Source organism: Pelmatolapia mariae, linkage group LG7, assembly GCF_036321145.2.
Source record: "Pelmatolapia mariae isolate MD_Pm_ZW linkage group LG7, Pm_UMD_F_2, whole genome shotgun sequence".
Taxonomy (NCBI): domain Eukaryota; kingdom Metazoa; phylum Chordata; class Actinopteri; order Cichliformes; family Cichlidae; genus Pelmatolapia; species Pelmatolapia mariae.
The window spans coordinates 26,273,746-26,293,683 of NC_086233.1; the positions used below are offsets into that span (position 1 = coordinate 26,273,746).

Here is a 19,938-nt window from a genome sequence, read left to right on the forward strand (position 1 = left end):
CTGTTTAGGATGTCAAGTTAATTACTTACAACTTCACTAAGAGTAACAGTGTACGATTAGATGTACACTGCTCAGAAGAATAAAAGGAGCACATTTTAATCAGAGTATAGCATCAAATCAATTAAACTTGTGGGATATTGATCTGGTCAGTTAAGTAGCAGAGGGGGTTTTATAATCAGTTACAACTGCTTTGGTGTTAATGAAATTAATAGCTGGTGCATTAGAGGGGCAACAATGAGACAATCTCCAAAATGGGTTTTACAGGTTGAAGCCATTGACATTTTTCCCTCCTCATCTTTTCTGTTTTTTGTACTAGCTTTGATTTTGTCTACGGTCAGTGTCACTACTGGCAGCATAAGGCAATACCTGGACCCTATGGAGCTTGCACAGGTAGTCCAACTCCTCCAGGACAACACATCAATATGTGCAATTGCCAGAAGCTTTGCTGTCTCTCACAGCACAGTCTCAGGAGCACGCAGGAGACTCCAGGAGATAGGCAGTTACTCTAGGAGAGCTGGACAGGGCTGTAGAAGGTCCTTAACCCATCAGCAGGTCCGATATCTGCTTCTTTGTGCAAGGAAGAACAGGATGAGCACGGCCAGAGCTACAAAATGACCTCCAGCAGGACATTGGTGTAAATTCTCTGACCAAACAATCAGAAACAAACTTCGTGAGATTGGCCTGAGAGCCCGACCTGCTCTCGTGGGCCTTTTGCTCGCTGCCTGCTTCTGTGTACCCGATTGGCATTTGCAATAGAATACCAGAACTGGCAAGTCCATCACTGGCACCCTGTGCTTTTCACAGATAACAGCAGGTTCACCCTGAACACATGTGACAGACATGAAAGGGTCTGAAGAAACTGTGAAGAACATCATGCTCCCTGTTACATCGTTCGGCATGACCGGTTTGGTGATGGGTCAGTGATGGCCTGGGGAGAGATATCCGTGGAGGGAAGACCACCGATCTCTACAGGCTAGGCAATGACAAACCTACTGCCATTACATATCAGGATGAAATCCTTGGATCTATTGTCAGACTCTACACAGGTGTAGTGAATTTTCAGTCAGTAATGAATGAATGAATGAATGAATGAATTAAAGATGGATTCATCCTACATGTCATCAAATTCTACCAGTCATGTAAAAATAAAATTGGACCTATAACAATGAAAGATAAACTGACAATTAATTCATTAAAACACAAAAGTATAAAGATAAGGAACAAAGAAGCACATCAGCTTTCAGCAAAAGCAAAAAGCAGATGCACATGGTTAACAAAAAGTTGTTGTTAGAACTTCTCCAATCTAAGAACCCAGCAGCTTTTGTCTGCACACATGGGCTCTTGCAGTTTCCAGTGGAGAAAGGGGTGAAAACAGATAAATTAAGAAAGAATAATGAAAGCTAGCATTATAACCAATGCAAGCATGGTTTAATGTGATTGGTGTCTCGACATGCTGTGTGGAGGACAAATTATATGGACCCAAATGCAGGACTGTTGAGGCAGGAATGAACTTTAAAGAAGCTTTAACGCGTCTTGGACCAGAAAAATCACAAAGTCCAAAACCAGACAGCCCAACAGGGAACCATGCCCAGGAATCTGAACATCTAGAACACAATTAGGAAACTCAGGAAAAACAAAGCAAGGAGCACACATACAGGAACACAGCAAAGGACAAGACGCAACTTAGACAAAATATACACAAAATACCATGCTCCCAGTCACACTGACGTGCATATAGCACCAACAAAATGTTATGACACTCATGTAGACAGCTGGATTGATGAAAATAAACATATCTATTATTTTAGACATGTGACATAAATACCTTCTGTATGAAACACATTCGGCTACTGATTAAAAACAAACAAAAACATCCTAATCAATCTTCAGGTCTAGAATTTCTTTACACTCAATAAACACAGACAATGGAATACGTGGTTGAAATTGCAAGATTTATTTTACAACTCCAATATTATAGTCTCCTCATAAATCAACATAAGTATCGCCTGCAGTAAATCAAGTTGTGAACACATGCTGCCAAACCTTATCAGGAAATCAATGTTATCATTGTCTGGAAACATGCCATGGAGAAGTCTTACAGCTGCCACACATCAGTCCCACACCACCATGCTACAGTGGCAGCCAATGAGGTGTCGGAGCTCTTGAGACCATTTCTGAATTGATTTCTGAGGAAATAATGAACTCCCCAATAACGCTGACAGTCTTCTCAGAAACTTGCATGTCTCCAGAGAACTTTTACTCTTATCACGGCTGAGGTGACAGATTGGATAGGAGTGGATTGAAGGACTGGTTTCCGTCTTACTGAGAAGCTTAAATTACAAGCTGACTGTCAATCTTTATGGAGAAATATGTTCTCTCCAACATTAAAATCTTCTCCCACGTCATTGTTCCTGAAATAATCTGCTGCCCTCAATATAAGCCCCATGATACCTTTCTACAGACGGCAGGTCACACTTGATGAAATGGGACAGCACTGCTAAAAGTATCCTAATGATTCAGGGTGATAGACTAATAACAGGTTTACAGGGAAACTAGCATCCAGTTATTTTTGTGTGGTCTAACATTTCAGGACTCCTCATCACTCACTAAGGTAAATTTTTAGAAATACATATCAATACACTGTCCAGACAGTCACTACTTGTAAATTATGCTTGCTGATAAATCATATTCTGTGTGGGCAGAATGCTCATTTGGGATACGTCTTATTTTCTTGACCTGTCTCTATTAGTTAGTGCAGCAATCCTTGACTGTCACAGCTTCCCATTTTCTCTTTGAGCCCCTTCTATCCCTGGACTTCTTGGAATAATAAGACAAACCAAGATGTGCTGGCAAAAAGCGCAAAAGAAATTGTTCTATTTGAAACGGGGTACACTCAAGGAGAAAGTGAAAGGTACTGAAGTGTAAGTACAGAAAACTTGATGGTACTTTTCCCCCCCAGCATGGAAGCTAAAAAATAAAAATTAAAAAAAAAAAAAGCCATCTAGTCCATCAAAATTTTGGTTTATTATCTCAAAATGTCTATGTACTCACTCAAACTTTTGAGTAAGTTGAAACTTTTGGATAATGACCAAAAATTTTGACTTATGGATGGCAATTTTTTTTTCTATGACAGAAACAAATTTCAGCAGTTGGCAGCATGTGTACCGAGTAGGGTCTTCAATAAATTATTACTCATATACTAATTATTGGTAATTACTATTGGATTAGACACTCATTTGCAAAAGCTGACACACAACTTCACACAGCACTGCTGCAGGCAGACAGCTCTCCCTGTCACTAGCACCTAAACACGTCACTAGCAGCTATCATAATTATTAACTTAGTCAGTGGACATGTTAATTTTAGCCATTTTATCAAGGTTAACATTTAGGACCCATTATACCTGTTGTCCAGTGCCTCATGAATGTCACCGTACAACAAAGCCGAATTGAAATTGATGTCACAAGTTCTGTGAGTTGGGCACCTCTTAATTTTTGTAACCTCGTGTGGTGTGCTCCTGCCACAGCAACTGCAGTTTTTATTGCTTTTTTAATGCTATATCGGTACAGAAGCTCAGAGATTTGCAGATTATACTGCAGGAGCTGTTGGAACAGTTTGAAAAGATGGAATATTGTGGAAAAAAAACTGCAGGTATTCTGGTTCTGGTTTTGAATTATTTCACCATTGCTGATGTGGAAGCATGAGTGGCAAGACCCATTTTTCAGGTGAATACTGAAGTGGATATCCACGCTGTAATGGTGAACATAAATGTATGCGGCTGATGATGTCACCAGGAGGGTGTGGAGAAAACAATATGGAGACAGTAAAAAGTGTAATAGTCCTCCTAAAGTCCCTGATTGAAGCTGAGAAAACTGCCAGCAACCAGACAGAAATTGTGACAGTCTACTTAAATATTTGATCAGCGATGAAAATATGTATGGCACCAAGTCACCAGAAAAACAGGAAATAGACATGGCTGCAGCTATGCTTTTGCACAGAACAGTATTGTTATAATCTTTATTTAAAAACAATTATGCCTCTTCATTTGATCACTTTCTTCACGTGGTATCAAAAATAGTATCAAATGGTATCCAGCATTTTCTTAAGTTCTAGTATTGTGACAAACCCAGACGTTAGTAAAGGTGGTGCTACAGGTGGTGGCCAGGCTGCTTGTTTGAGAAACCCAATTATACCCTGTAGAACAAAAACTGAATTATTAAAAATACCATTTGCATCTTGGTCTCAGAAGCAAAAGCTCTGCTGCTGGTCAGAGGATTAGCACCATTTGAAGAAAATTGGTTGGGATTCAACCAGCAGAGAATGAGTGGAGTGGATATTGTTGCATAAGTATTCTGGATGTTTCCTGAGTCATGCTTATAGGTCTCTTAAGAACACAAGCTGCAAATTGATCGCCTATTAACATACTATAACAGTGAGCCCCAGCTACATTTTCTTCCCGGAGACCATGTATTTGTTAACCATGGAAAAGGCCACAAAAAAGGTTTTTAAGTCAATCAGAAATGTCACTAAAAATAGAAGAATAAGAATTTTTGGTTATAATAATACCCCCCCTCCCCCCCCCCAAAAAAAGCAAAACAAAAAGCAAACAAACAAAAAAAAAAACAATACATAGCCTCACTTTTTAAAGCCCATCTTCTCTCTTATTCCTAAAAAACAATACATTTGTTTTTGCTTCTTGTCATTGCTCCTGGATGCAATTTCAACACTTGATTAAATTATTTAGATTTTAGCAGGGAAGGATAGTAAGTGGTGGCAGTGTGGGAGCAGAAGGGGAGCACCTACCGCTCCAGAGGAATTGATGCCAGATGGTGTTCTCATTTAAGAAATTACGTAGCAAAATGAAGGTGAGAAATGGACTTGGCGGAGTGTGGTTGTCCTTCTAGGCACATGGACACACACACACAAGTGCAGTCTCAAGGTTTTAAGATCATTATTCAAATGTGTAATGGTTGTGTTTTTTCATGAATAAAATTCCACAGGTGGCTGAATATACAGTAATTTAGGTAATTTATCAGCTGCTAATCTGGCCAGCTCAGGCTCGCTTATCCAAAGGGAAGAAATGTGCATTCAGATGGATAGTTCCTTTGGGAAGCTTGCAGTTATGTTTCAGTGGAGAAAATACACCTCAGAAGGAAGATTATATGATGAGCAAGAAACATATACCATATTATATTTTACTTGTTATGACTACTTTCCCTCAAGTGCTGAAATAGCAAATAGGAGCTATGCAGTGATATATCAAGCTAGATAAGCGTAGCTATAAAATGAGCACTTCTCATCGCTGCTGTGTGGGGTGTTTCTAAAGGACTCAGTATTTGGTTGTTAGAGTCAATACTACAGGATTCAAATGTTTATTTTGTGGTTAGGTGAGTGTTTCCTTGGAAATCTTGAGTGACTGAGTACTTTATATCAAACACATACACACTCATGGACCTCTTTATTAGGTATATGGGGGCGATCGTGGTTCAAGAGTTGTCAGTTCTTCTTGTAATCAGAAGGTTGCCGGTTCGAGCCCCGGCTCGGACAGTCTCGGTCGTTGTGTCCTTGGGCAAGACACTTCACCCGTTGCCTACTGGCCCGGTGGCGCCAGTGTCCGGCAGCCTCGCCTCTGTCAGTGCGCCCCAGGGCAGCTGTGGCTACAATGTAGCTTGCCATCACCAGTGTGTGAATGTGTGTGTGAATGGGTGGATGACTGTATGTAGTGTAAAGCACTTTGGGGTCCATAGGGACTAAGTAAAGCGCTATACAAATACAGGCCATATATCCTATGAGTATTGTGTAGAACTGCCTTTTACCCTCAGAACTGCTTTTATCCTTTGTGTCATGGATTCAACAAGGTCCTGGAAACATGTTGGTCCACATTGACATGATACATCACACAGCTGCTGGAAATCTGTCAGCTTCACATGCATGTTGTGAATCTCCCGGTCCACCAGATCACAAAGGTCCTCTAATGGATTGAGATCGGGTGACTGTGGAGGCCACATCAGTTTAACCTTATTTGAGCTTTGTGATATCCAAGCAGCCATCATAAGATGGATACATTGTGGTCATGGAGGGATGGACATCATCAGCAACGATACTGTGGTGTTAAAATGATGCTCAGTTAGTATAAAAGGGGCCAAAGAGTGCCAAGAAAATATCCCCCATAGTGTTACACCACCATCATCAGAACTGAACTATTGATACGAGGCAGAATAGATCCATGTTTACATGTTGTCTACAACAAATAATGGAGAGCTGGTGTGATTTGAAATCTTAGCATCCTGCTCTTAAAAGACAGGAGTGGAACCCCAGAATTGTCTACTGTTTATTTTGGCATCAAAGAAGAGCACTTATTTTCTCTTCTTTGGACAATCAGCAGTTACTGAAATACTCATACCAGCCTTTCTGGCAACATCAACCATGCCAGTTCAATCACTTAAAATCACCTTTCTTCTCCATTCTACACTGGGTTTTAACAAGAGCAGGGTGCCTTGATCGTGTCTACATCCCTAAATGCACTGAGTTGCTGCCATGTGATTGGCTTATTAGATAGTTAATGAGCACTTAATTAGTTGTGTCTAATAAAGTGGCAGGTGAGTGGCAGGCTAAGCATGACCTCCCTGAGCAGGATAAGAACCTCAATGTGTATACCACTCAGGAAAAGCATCCACACCATTATTGATGGGATAGATGACTGAACACATATCAGGTGAGTCTGTCAGTAATTGTTTTTTGGGGACAGTTTTTGTGTTTGACTTTGTTAGGCATTATTTTGGCTGATTTGGTGGTTTTACTGCTTGGAAATTACATTGTTTGAATATTTAACTTAGAAAGTGCAAATTGTTAACAGTTCAGTTATACTTTCTATATCCGGGAGTTTATCGGAGTCAGTTCAAGTGTCCCAGTGACTTAAATTTCATCATACGACGGTGAGCACAAGGGACACTGGATGCCTGCGTGCCTGCCTAATTTTTTGTGATCGTGCCAACTCGTCTGGAGAGAATTTACATTACAATCCACAAACTTTGTATGCTCCCTAGACGGCTGACTTAAGGCAGATGTCAAAATAAAACAGGAATGACTACAACTGCTACTCAGCCGTCGGGTCTCCCCAACTCTCCTGTTTCTGCAGTGGAGTATAATCTAGGCTTTAAAGCCAACACCTTTACACAGACCCTGATGAAAATTCTCATCAAGCAAAGCTAGCATATGTAGCACCATAAAGACCTGGAATTGTATGGTTCATAATGAGTACTGTTCACTTTTTCTATACATTTCTGACCTAACAAGTGCCACAAAGTACAGGTTGCACTGCGTATATGGAACACCCCACCACGCAATTATCAACAGTCGCCAGATGGAAAATATTTACATATGGCCCAACATGGTCCCATCTTATAACCTACAAGACCCCAAGGGCCCATTGCGAAGATCCCATTGTATGCCAAACACCACGTGGACCGTCCCCAGATGTCCTGTGTCCTGTAAGAACAGTTCTAGGTAAGTGGTTTTAATGTTGTGGCTCATTGGTTTGTATCCACTGTGGAAAGAGAATTATGTCTACAATCATCTGATAATATCTGTAGTTTACAGTCCTTCCAGTGAATAATGTTCTCTGTGTGTCCTCTGGCTCCCCAGTGACAACAAATCAGTCACTGGCCAACTAATAATCATCTCAGCTGTCTGCACTGATAAGCACTCTCTGTCTTTCATGATGAACCTAGGAGATGAAGTAAGGTTATACTGTTTACATTTACTATTTTGTGTGAGATCAAATGTGAGAATTGTCTCTTTTTTGACAATGAATAAAGCAGGAAAGATTTAATTTTCCAAACAGTCTAAATCACATTCTTCTACTTTATCAAGTATAGGGTGCTATAAACTCCTATTTCACACATGCTTTTGCCTCTAACAGGGCTTTGCAGGATTAAAAATCATCTTCTGGCTTCCAGCTTCAGCTAGCAGCTTTCACATATGGTAATTTTCATAATGATATGATCACTTACTTTACTGGGAAAATTAAACTATGAACTTAAAATTTGCTATCTAGCTCAGATCCCTAGAGTAGGAGGGTGTCACATAAGACCTCTGAAAAAAAGAACTGCGGGATGACACCTTTTCCCTGGAGCGTCAGGAGTTTCCCCAAAGACATCCTATTCATGTCGCCTCTCTGGAATACATACTTCTTCTTCTGTCCTCAAACTATTTCTTCGTACCAAAAGAAAAAAAAAAGAAATATGTGATCTGTCCCAGACTTGCAGGCAAAGATCCTTGGTCAAGAGGGGTTCGAAAATATAAACTTGAAAGGCACTTTCATGTCTTTGTGGTTTCTGGGCAGAGGAATTTTCTACATTTCACTTTTTGAGGTTGGCCATAAGAGGACATCACATTCCTTTTCAGGTACTCCCATTTTCAAAGTAAGAAATATGCTTTGGTCCAGGGGAATGCATGTTTTCCTTAAACTAGACAATTCGCATCTCAATACAACTAATGGGCTATGCCATACCCTTAGAAAACCCCAACTGGAGTATGCATATTTTGAAGAAACAACACTTACTCTCACAGATCACGATGCAAACATGTTGCAAAAGTTGTTTAAAGTGTCTATAGATGTTTTTTTCCACAATGAAGAGAAGAAACTACAAAGACGCTGCTCTCACCACTATAAAAACTGTCACTGTGATCTAACAAATTTTAGTACAGCCTACATGAAAAAGCCAAGAAATGACTTCAATCGACATCAGCAAGTCTGCATATGTGATCAGAGTTAATTAAACAGAGTAAATCGAAACAAACAAAAAAAAAAAAGCAGAACTGCTTTGAAAATGGACTTAAATCGGTAGCAGTTGTCTTGTTTTTTTTTTTACCATCTGCGAGACTGGGTTTCTATTGCCAAAACACTGAGGACTACAAAGGTTGGACTACATATATAAACAAAATATTTCAATCCCAATCAAGACTTTAGCAGATGCTATAGGTATAAACTTCATCAGTCTATTTTCTCACCCACTATCTGGAGCCTATTCCAGATAAAATTTGGCAACAGTTGAGATACACCACTGGACTGCCAAGCCATCACAAGACTAACACAGGGACACAGGTATCTACACCCACATCCACAAGAGTCATGTGAAAAAGAAGGTTTTCACAGAACTGTAAGTACACCCTTACTGTCTCCACAGGAATGAAGAGGGTAAGTAGAGGCAAGTGGTGCTAATCAAATGCACTTCATTAACTGATCATTAGCAAGTATGACCATCTCTATAAATACAGAAGTTTTGGCAGTTTGCTGGGCTGGAGCATTCAATTGTGTGCTAACACAATGCCAAGGAGGAAAGACATCAGCAATTATCTCAGTGAAGCAATTGTTGCTGCCCATCAGTCTGGGAAGGGTTATAAGGCCAATTGCAAACAATTTGAAGTCCATCATTCGACAGTGAGAAAGATTATTCACAAGGGGAAAACATTTAAGAGTGTTGACAGACTTTCCAGGAGTGGACATCATAGGAAAAACATACTGTGCACTGTTCAGGAAAATTGCAAATAACTCAAAAGCTACATCGGTGACTCTATAGGCCTCACTTAGCATATTAAATGCTAAAGTTCATGACAGTACAAATAGAAAAAGACCAAACAAACATGGCTCATTTGGGAGGGTTGCCAGGAGAAAAGCCTGCCCTGTTCTGGCAACACAGCTTAGGTTTGAAAATTTTCATCTGAACAAACCACAAGACTTCTTTGCACAGGTGAGATGTCTGGCAATAATGCACAGCACCATGTCTGGAGAAAACCAAACACAGAATTTAAGGACGAACACCTCATACCAACTGTCAAGTAGAGACATGGAGGAGTGATGATTTGGCCTTGTTTTGCAGGCACAGGACCTAGGCACCTTGCAGTCATTGAGTGGGCAATGAAGTCTGTATACCAAAGTGTTCTAGAGTCAGTTTGGGGCAAGCTTTAACTGTCAGACAGATGGCCTCACATTTGAGTCAAGCAACAGGAATATGTTCCCCCCACACACCACCAAATCAGGACCGAATGGCTGGAAAAGAAAAGAATCAAGGTGTTGTAATGAAACAGTCAAAGTCAAGACCTCAACCTGACTGAAATGCCTTGGCAGGACCGAGAAAGGTCCTCTCTTGAGTTGTTGCCGTAAATGAATGCCAGAAAAACTTCACGAACTGAAGTAAAGCTGTAAAGAAGAGTGGGCCAAAGTTTCCCCTTGATGATGTGAATAATAAAGTCATATCGAAAAAGATTATTTCAAGTTATAGCTGCTAAAGGCGGCTCTTGACTATTGAATGATTTTCACAGGACTGCAGTATGTCCTATGAAAACTTTTTCACATGACTGCAATTAAAAGTCAAGACTTTACCTGGCTGATAACCAAAACAAGGTTTCCTCAACACATCGAGCTGGAAACTATTCAAACATGAATGAAACGGTCATTCCATTAAACTAATTGCTTCAGGTTTACCAAGCAGCATGTTTTCTGCAGCGTCACCCTTCCGTCAATGGCAGAGAAAGCTGGGCAAAGCATCCCAACTATTACATCAAAAAGCTAAGCCCTTCAGTCTACAGGCTGCACAGAGGCTGAGTGTTTCACACACAGCTCTATCTAGAAATGCAGGAAAAACTCCACCTTGAGCATTTCTTTCTGTGCCACAGTAAATGGAGGAAAATTGCTGCTGTTACTACAGCTTTTCATCTGGTGACACTGGACTGTTTGTTGTGTCACAGTTCATGCAATTCTAAAGAAAGGACTGGGCGAGAGGTCCCGAAAAGCACATTACTTTTATTTTTCCTATTCTTCAATGAATAACAATTAAAAAGGAGGATAGCATTGTGCAAAAAAAATAACAGAGGACAGAGAGATATTGGTATCAAGAGGAAAACATCTGATATGATGATTTTTGTTGTTATGTATCATTTCATTACTTTCATTACTCATAGCAATGCAGCAAGGAAAAAGTGTGTATATGTCCTACTTAAACACTCTGTCATATGTGGGCACATTGAGCTTAAAAAAAGGCTCTGAGCTACAGATCTGTGCCTAGTTTTTAACCTACATATCTTGAATTTTCGTGTTCAGATTGTCTTTGTGTTGCTCGTACGTGCCAACAATTACGGCCTGCATATCATCTCAATAAGATCGTCTGCCGTGCCAGATGTGTCAGAACACAGAGTATCAAAAACTGAACGACGCAGCGCTCAGAAGGTAACACATGAATTAAAAAAAATTCTAAACTTATCTCTTCTCTTGTTCTTGTCTTTAAGCAAAAACGTAATCCCATGTGTAGGGATGTTTTTGGGTGTTTTTCTTAATTTTTTTAGATAGAAAGAGAAGAGTTTGAGGGCTGAAAGAAAGTGAGACAGGAAGACTGAAGTTGGGATGAGCCGCAAAACAAAAAAAAACAATAAAAAGGAAAGAAAGAATGAAAGAAAGAAGTTGCCCTGAGGAGTGGAATATGGAGAAAAATGCATCTTCAGCGGGGACTACTTTAGGAAGGATGATAATCAGCTTTTACAAACTTTTTTTTTTTTAAAGTAAATGGTGCATACTGTAATTTTATGCCTGCCGTCATTATAGTGGCTATAAACACACAGTATGAGCTTGCAAACATAAGGTCTCTTTTCTTTCTTAACAGCAGTCTTAACTAAATGCCATTCATGCTGTTGTTCTGTAGTAGTAGTGATGATGACATACAGCATTAGGCCAGTTACCACTTTACAGGCTGTGTATATTTCAAAATGCATCACCAATACCAAACACACACACCTAAATATAATGTAACAGAATCATTAATGATTAGTTTTACTCTGCTCTAGCTCCAAACCCATGAAGGCTCACTGAAGCTTATTATTAAAGGTCTTAAATTTATTCTCATAAGCAGTCACAGCTCTGATCGATTTGTTTGTATCCTCCACCAATGGTGCTGCCTATTTAAGAGATTGCATTTAGTTCAAGTCTACTGAGCCACGCTAGACTACAGTATTGGATCATCTATTTTAAACACAGCAATCCTCTGGACTCTTTCAAAGGCGTTACTGGGAGGGGAGGGAAAAAAAGCATTAATAAATTATGCTTCGTGGATTGTCGTTCACTATAAGCTGGAAGAGGTCGATACAACATCGAAGCAACCCCCTGCACAGACATGTATTTATCACAACTTCATTCTTTTAATGAAGCGGTTCCTCCTCAGGAGAAAAAAAAAATCCTATACAGTTTTTTCATTTTTTTTATTTTTAATCAAGCAGTGTGCTACTGCCACTCTGCCTTGTGGAGTGGACTGCAGAGCGCAGTTAAAATTCAGAGCAAGTATTTAGAGAGGCCAGCACTTGCTCTTCGCTGGACGTTCAAGAGTAGCCCAAGTTAAAAAAAAAAAAAGAAAAAAAGGGGGGGGGGGGGGTTGGGGGTCTTCCAGCCCTCTCACACACGAAAGCTAAAAAAAAAAAAAAAGAACACACCACTTCATATTCCCTGCACCATGCAGAAAAACTTCCGAGCCCGGTTCTCTGTAAGTAGCTAGAAAAGGTTCAAAACTTACCACCCCCATGTCCAGCTGCTCGGTAGTCAGAGAGGGAGCCGCTCCTGACAGACGAAATGAGCACAGTATCGGCACCAGGAGCAGCAGCAGCATCTCTGGAGAAATATTCCTCATCCACTTGTGAAGAACCAGAGCCATCATGATGCCCTGTGACAGGCTGATCCTGCAGGGCTCACATGGATTCCGACAGCCGCATCCACGGGATAAATCACACGCTGACACTCTAAAATGTGCCCGGATAAAAGTCTACCTCACTGTTGAGCGCAAACACATAAAACACATTAAAATGGGCGCAGGAACAGTTGAGAGCATCAGAGCAGTTTGTGTCTTGCTGTGTTACTAACACCCGGGGCATCAAAAATGAGAGACGCTGACTGATCTCCTCTTATCTCAAGTCCATCAGAGGTGAAGCGAGAAGCGCGAGCTCCCCGCTCGATGGTTGGGTCTCGCGCACTGAAGCAGCTGCCAGCTGCGTGCGTCTGCCTCAAGGAGACTCGAGCGGTCTCAAGACGGACGCAACAACCCATTGAACTTCCGTGAAAGTATCAAAATAAAAGTCCCACGGCTTCGTAAAGCCATGTAAAAATAAAAGTCAATCGAGGGAATTATAGATACAGGCGTAATTTTACTGCACGCACTCTCCAAATTTAAAAGTACAAAACCCAAGCGACAAAAAAGGAGGTGGGATGCAAGGTAATATTATCTTTGGTTTGTTTACTTGTTTACAGTTACACAAAGTTCACAGACAGATTTAACACGTTGTTTTTATGATGTAATAGTACTATTAATTTATTCAATTACATTTATGAAAAGAATCACTTTGGATTTTTTTTTTTAAATTTAGTGTGAGGCTAAATGTGATATATATGGCATCCAGTCTCCATTTTATCAGCAGAACAACAAAATATTCTAATCAGTTAAAACAAATTTTATATATGTTTGATTCTAATAAGTGAACATAATAATAATAAAAAAAATAAGTAGATTGCCTAATTAACAGGGTGTCATGGTCATTGCTAGTTTTACTTTCGTTCAGGATTGTCACAAAGGTCTATGCACATCTGTACAAAATACTCTATTTTATTAATGTATTTATTTGTTTACAAGCCCGACTTTCCGCCTCCATGGTAACAAAATTCCCACGTAGTCATCTCACATTTACAATTTCCTTTACGTAGTTTTCATGTGTGCTTTTATTTTGAAATTCTGTTCCCAAATTTCCTGTGGGCTGCTATATTCCTTTCCTGTGACTTTATTTAAACAGCTGTGAGAAAATTTGAATTGGCTTGAGACACCTTTTATTCAATCTCTTTGGACTGGAATCGTGATTCATCAGAAAGTGAAAGGTCAGTGCCCGAAGAAAGCAATTAAAAGATCGCCCCGTTGTATCAGTTAAAATGTGATGCAACATGATGCCGAAAAAACATCACTGAGTGAGCACTGTTCACTAAAATACTTCTGACTCCAGACCCAGGCTACTTTGCTCAGAAGTTTTAGTGGGGGGGTGGGGTTGGATATGATTTAAAAAGATTAATTGTGAATTATGAATAATTATTAATTATGAATAAACATCAGAGATTTCTGAAATAAAAAATATTAAAAGACACGTGATATTTACCGTTTTCTCTTCTGGTGTATCGTTTCAGCTAAATAATAAGCAAGATCCTTTAAATCACAGACCCCAATATGAAAGCTGTTCACACTCATGAATTGTCCTCAGGCTAGACATTGAATCCTTATTAGGTTTAGTGGTGTTGACCTGAAAATGACCCAACAAAACAGCACTGAAACCTTCCTGCATTTAAAAAAACCAACACCATTTTCTTGGAGCAGTTTTAAAAAGCACACCATTGTTTCTATTGTGCTATTGCTTAGAATAGCTGCTCACTGTGGCTTCTTTATCGTCAAGGTGGATTATGCATTTAAAACTTGAATCATAATGCAGATATACGTGCACACCTCGGTGGCCACCCACATCCAGGCGCCCATATTCAAGCGTCTTAATCATTCTGTGTCTACTTTGATAGACAGTCTCCTTAACCTAACCACACTGTCACTAATGATTCACAGCTCTCCTTTATTGTACCGCGGCCTCATGACTCGACTGCAAAGAAATGCATAATGATTGCCAGGCGCACACATTCACAAATTAAGCTTATTCAATTGATCTGCGCTTGTAACCACTTCAAACCATTTTTCTGTGTACATTTTCTAATAGATATATCATTATTTTTTCACTGGCAGACCTAGTCGACTGGTGCCATTAGACTCCCAGAATGTGCAGGGAAACAAACAGGAAGGAACTGACATCCAATTAAGTACACATATCAGCACAAGCTTGTTCCTTGAAGTGGTGAACGTGCACGCCTGTGAGATGCAAAGATTTCGCTCCCTTCATTACACTAATGTTTTCGTTTGTTTTCAAAGCAAAACGGGGGAGCATAAAATGTGCTGAAATCAGGGAGATAATCTGCAAATATTACAATGTGGAAAACACTGACAGTAAATGCTCAATACAACTCAGTTTGCCTGAGCTTTGCTTCATTTGACGAGAGACAAATGGATTGATTTATTAATAATATTATATTATGAACACCCACCGGCTAATCTGGAAACTTTTACTATCAACTGACCCATCAATTGGTCCAAATAAATGCCAGTGACAGAAGCGGTCAATATCTTCTTGGCAAGTTGCTTGTCTCATTCAGATCCATTCCAACAGTCATTCATCACTGGTCCACAAAGAAAACTTTTTTTTCTATCAGCATTAAGTTCTGCTGTGTTTGTGCTAAATGCTCAAAACTTCCCGACAACAGAGTGATTTCAGTGCTAGTCACATACATCTCATTGCGACAACATTATGATAATTGTAGCGTCTGAATATTGTCTCACAGCATGTCTGTTGGCAAAAAGAAGCTTCAGTCATTCAGTTTGATATTAACAGAAGGTTAAAATACCCATTTACTTGTCTCAGTCTGCTGTGGGCACTGGCTTTCACCTTCAAACTATTTTCCAGAGAAATTTAGCTAATTTTCTCTGGTCAGATCGTACAATTATAGAAAAATCTATTGCCCAGTGTGGACGTGGGAGGAATTGAGTTTGTTGGCTGGTATTGTAATGCATGTATTTTAATATTTGTTGAGGCATATTGTGCCAAGTTGGCGGCTGCGATGCCTTTTGCATTGATAAATGTCAACTTGAATTCTATGTCGTCAAATAATGTCAGGCAAAGTCACGGAGAATTGATGAGCAGATTATTGTGGGACTTAGTGAGATGCTGGTTGAATATGATGACAGTGTTTGATTGTAAATGTTAATAACATAATTCACACCTAATGTGTTTTGCATTCACACCTTCAGCTCTACCTAATGGGCTTTACCATTAGTCAAGTTAACATTGTGGTATTAATACCCGTAAAGCTTTCATTAATGCCTCTGCTTCATCTACTTTCGGTGTTGTTTGAAATGAAGATTCTTCACAGTACTTATGCAAACAGCTCGTCTTTGCACATGGATACTTAGCTCAAGATACAAGAATACGCATATACAAAAAGGTTTATGATGTTTTATTGACTTGTGTTTAAGGTACTGGTGAAGATCTGCCCCAGGAATTACAATACACTAGGCTGTGCAAAAGCCTTATATATTGATAGGAAAGTTGGAAATATGTGCAACAATTTATTGAAAAATGCGCAAACTCACATGGACATACAGTATATAATAATCATTAATGGGTATTTAATTGCTACTTCAAGGAGTGGGAGGAGCCGCTGGCTATTTAATCAGGGGTTGCAAAGCCTCTAGAGGACTAGTGTGTGCCAGAATAAAGAATAAAAATAAAAAGACTGGACTGTCAACCTTCTGAACAATTTATTTCTTCCTCCACCACTTGGTCAACACTCACAGTCAATAACTGGTGCGGCCGCCTTTATTCTTCAACACAGAACTCTCTTACAAAGCTTTCTTAAAATTTATTTAAGTAGTCTTCAGCAATAGTTCTCCAGACTTCTCAAAGGACATTCAAAGTTTTTCTTTGGCTGCCTTTTGTTTTATTCTGTCAAGAAGATCCTACACTGCCCCAATAATGGCTCCAGGGAGGCCAATCCATGACTGATAAGAGTTGCATTATGTGCTTTTCTGTACAAGTGGGCTTTTATTCTATTGGCAGTGTGTTTGGGATCATTGTCATTGAAAAATGAAGCTGCTGCCAATCAAATCTGCCATTCCCAGGTAGATTAAAATTGCATGGTACTTTCGTCATTTATAATTGCATTTTTACAAGATCTCCAACACCTCTGGCTGAAATGCAGCCCCAAACCACGACAGGGCGTCCACCGTCATCTATAGATGACTGTAAAGACTCACTGTTGTACCTCACTGACCACCTCAATTTTTGAGCCAGAAATTTCAAATTCACTCCAGCTGTTGCATAATTTGCAGTAACTCATTTTTTTCCTCCCCATTTTCATTTCTTAAGAGTGGCTTCTTGACAGCCACCTTTCCATTGAAAGGTAATTTTTCTGATGAGGCTTCATCGGACAGATCATCACTCAGGACTTGTATCACTGGAACATTTTCTATTAAGTTTTTTTTTCTTAACTCAAGGATTTTTTTAAACCTGCTGCTACTTCTTTGTCCTCCACTTGTCCATTTTTGTCAAGAAAGGAAACACTGCACACCATGCCAAGATATGCCAGAATTTCAGCTAGTAGTTGTTGGTACAAAATACTATTTTATGCAAACAAAGGTGTTAGGGCCAAAAGAGTCCCCGAGGCTTCCAGAGCACCTTTTAAAGGTTCCAGGTGACACCAAGTGTAATTGACGAGGGGATGAAATGAGTATATAATCCTTTATTTTAGATTACAGGTTGTAGGTCAAGGGCCAAAATATTTATTTAATGGTTATTGCTTTTTTCTGTAGTGGTGAAAAGCTGTTATTATTAGTTATGTAACCCCATACAGTGGTATGGTTGGTGGGTCAATTACAAGCAGTCTATTCATGAGTGGTAAGTGAGATCATTCATAACAAACAGGTCAGTGCTCTCAATAACTTTATCATCACAATGGCCCTTTGACATTGTTGACTGAGTAAAAACGCTGTTGACAAATCATGAAGTATTAGTTGTTGAAATGATAAAAATCCACAGTAGGATATGCCGATATCGGTGAAGCTTCAGTCGCTGCTGTTTCTGGTGTCGCTAACCGTATTGCAAAACCAAAAAATAGATTGAATCAGGAAAGGCATTTTAAAAAAGGAAGATTATGCAATGCTATAACAAGAATGAGCAAAGAGTCAGTGCAGATGTAAGGATTTAAATTATGAATACATTATCATCTTTTTTGGAAAATTTAGATTAAACATTATTGGCAGAACATTAATATTAGTATTTTAAAACTATTTCTGGATAGTAGCCACATAAAGAAGAGAGGCACACATATACTTATTGATTTAAGGGTGGAACAGCAGAGGCAAATTGTCTCTCTGGTTGCCTTGTATACAGTATACAAGAAATGTCTCCTGGGGTGCACTGAGATGCATCGTCAGTGATGTATCATGGGCTCGTTGGGTGTCTCAGGTCTTTCCCGCCACACCAGCTGTAAGTCATCACTGTCATCAGTCCTTTGGTAACACAGAGAGACAAATAACAATGCCTATGGCCAATGTAAAACACCAAAATGTTGTTTTCAATATTTACAAATGATAAACAATGACATAATTTGCCATGGAGGCCCTCTCCCTCTCCCCTGAAGTTACCAATTCATTCACCTCCCTGTTGAGAATTAGCTATAGCTCACTTAAATGACTCCTTCCCCCGTGGCTGTCTGGAAGACTGACAGCGACTAAACGCAACAAACCAGTTTTCTGAATTAAATATACCTGCACCTGCCTTTCAAAGACAAAGAGGTGTTTGTGAACAAGCATCTGGCCTTGGGCTTTATTCTCTCCTTCTTAGTGTGTGTGTGTGTGGTGTGTGTGTCATTGGACGTGCATCTGTTAGTGGCTGAGATGCCTCAAAAAGAATGTAATTAATTCATGAGAACACAACCATACCCTTAAATCCCATAGGAATGCTAGTGAACTTATGGCCACTGAACTACATTTCTCATTAATTCTCCCTCAAAGTTCATTAAAAAAAAATCTCTTTAAACATAATTCTTACTTTGTCTATTCAGTCAACAACTGAATAAATGTATGAATGTATAAATGCTGGACAAATGTCTTTGAACATAATCTTTTCTGAAAGGTGTCTAGGAAAACAGACACATGAAAAAAATTCACCCACCATCATTTCTAAGGTTTTAGGCATCAGGATAAGTTACCAAGTGTTAAAATTAGGCAGATGAGTAAGAATCTCAGATAAGCAAACTCGTATGAACCACAATATATAATATATTACATGGCGTTATTATTTATTTAACAGAAACTAAGACTAAGCCAAAATGAGTGTGTGAAAGTACACCCTTATTGCTTCCACATGAATTAGGAGGGTAAGTGGCAGCCAGGTGCTAATAATAAGATACACTTCATTAACTGACTAGTGAGAAAGTGTGAGCACCTCTAAAAAAAACCAAAACCAAGGAGACATTTTGGCAGTTTGCTGGGCTGAAACATGGTGTGTCTCAGCATATTACCGAGGAGAAAAGACAGCGGTGATCTTAGAGAAGCAATTGTTGCTGTACATCAAAGGGTTAAAAGGCCATTTCCAAACTATTTCAAGTCCACTGGTTGGCAGTGAAAAAAACATTCAAAACAGCTCCCAGTCTTCCCAGGAGGGGATATTCCAGCACATTATCCCCAAGGTAAGATTGTGTAATGGTCAGAGAAACAGCAAAACACCCAAGAACTATATAACAGACTCTACAGGCCTCAGTTACCATGTAACATTTTAAAGTTTATCACAATATAATTATAAAAAGACTGATTAAGTATATAGTTTATTTGATATCACACCTGTATTACTGAAAATAATATATCACTATACAAAAAATAAAACCTATAACTAAACTTCTAAGGTTCTTACAATGTAGAAACAGTATACTGCATAATACAGCGTAATACACATATATGCACTTAGAGATCCTTAAATAAAGTTTATCTTCATTATTCACCAAGTATCCGTCGCAAACTACAATCAACTAGGTATTCAGTTCAGATCCTTATAATAAAATACCTTGTCTGGCATAAACAAGTGTTGAGTAAAAAGAGTAAAAAACAAACAATCAAACCAACATTAAAAATGGGAATAGCAGGAAAGTGCAGGAAAAAGGAAAAGAGTGCTTTTTCTGTCAGTCTACTGCTCTATTCACATTCAGTCTGGTGCAGCAGGAAAGAGGAAAAAATACATATTGTTCTTATACAAAAGAGTCCTCTTCAGTTGTTT

At 39.3% G+C, this 19,938-nt stretch overlaps 1 protein-coding gene across 1 annotated transcript in view; it reads right to left on the bottom strand.

The window, feature by feature from the left end:
• mmp17a (matrix metallopeptidase 17a) overlaps positions 1–13,014 on the bottom strand; it is a 96,910-nt gene extending 83,896 nt beyond the window's left edge. Inside the window, exon 1 of the mRNA XM_063480701.1 lies at positions 12,558–13,014. Within this exon, the coding sequence (XP_063336771.1) occupies positions 12,558–12,698 (141 nt within the window). The 5' untranslated portion in view covers positions 12,699–13,014. The remainder of the gene's footprint in view (positions 1–12,557) is intronic.
• Between the last annotated feature and the right edge of the window lie 6,924 nt (positions 13,015–19,938).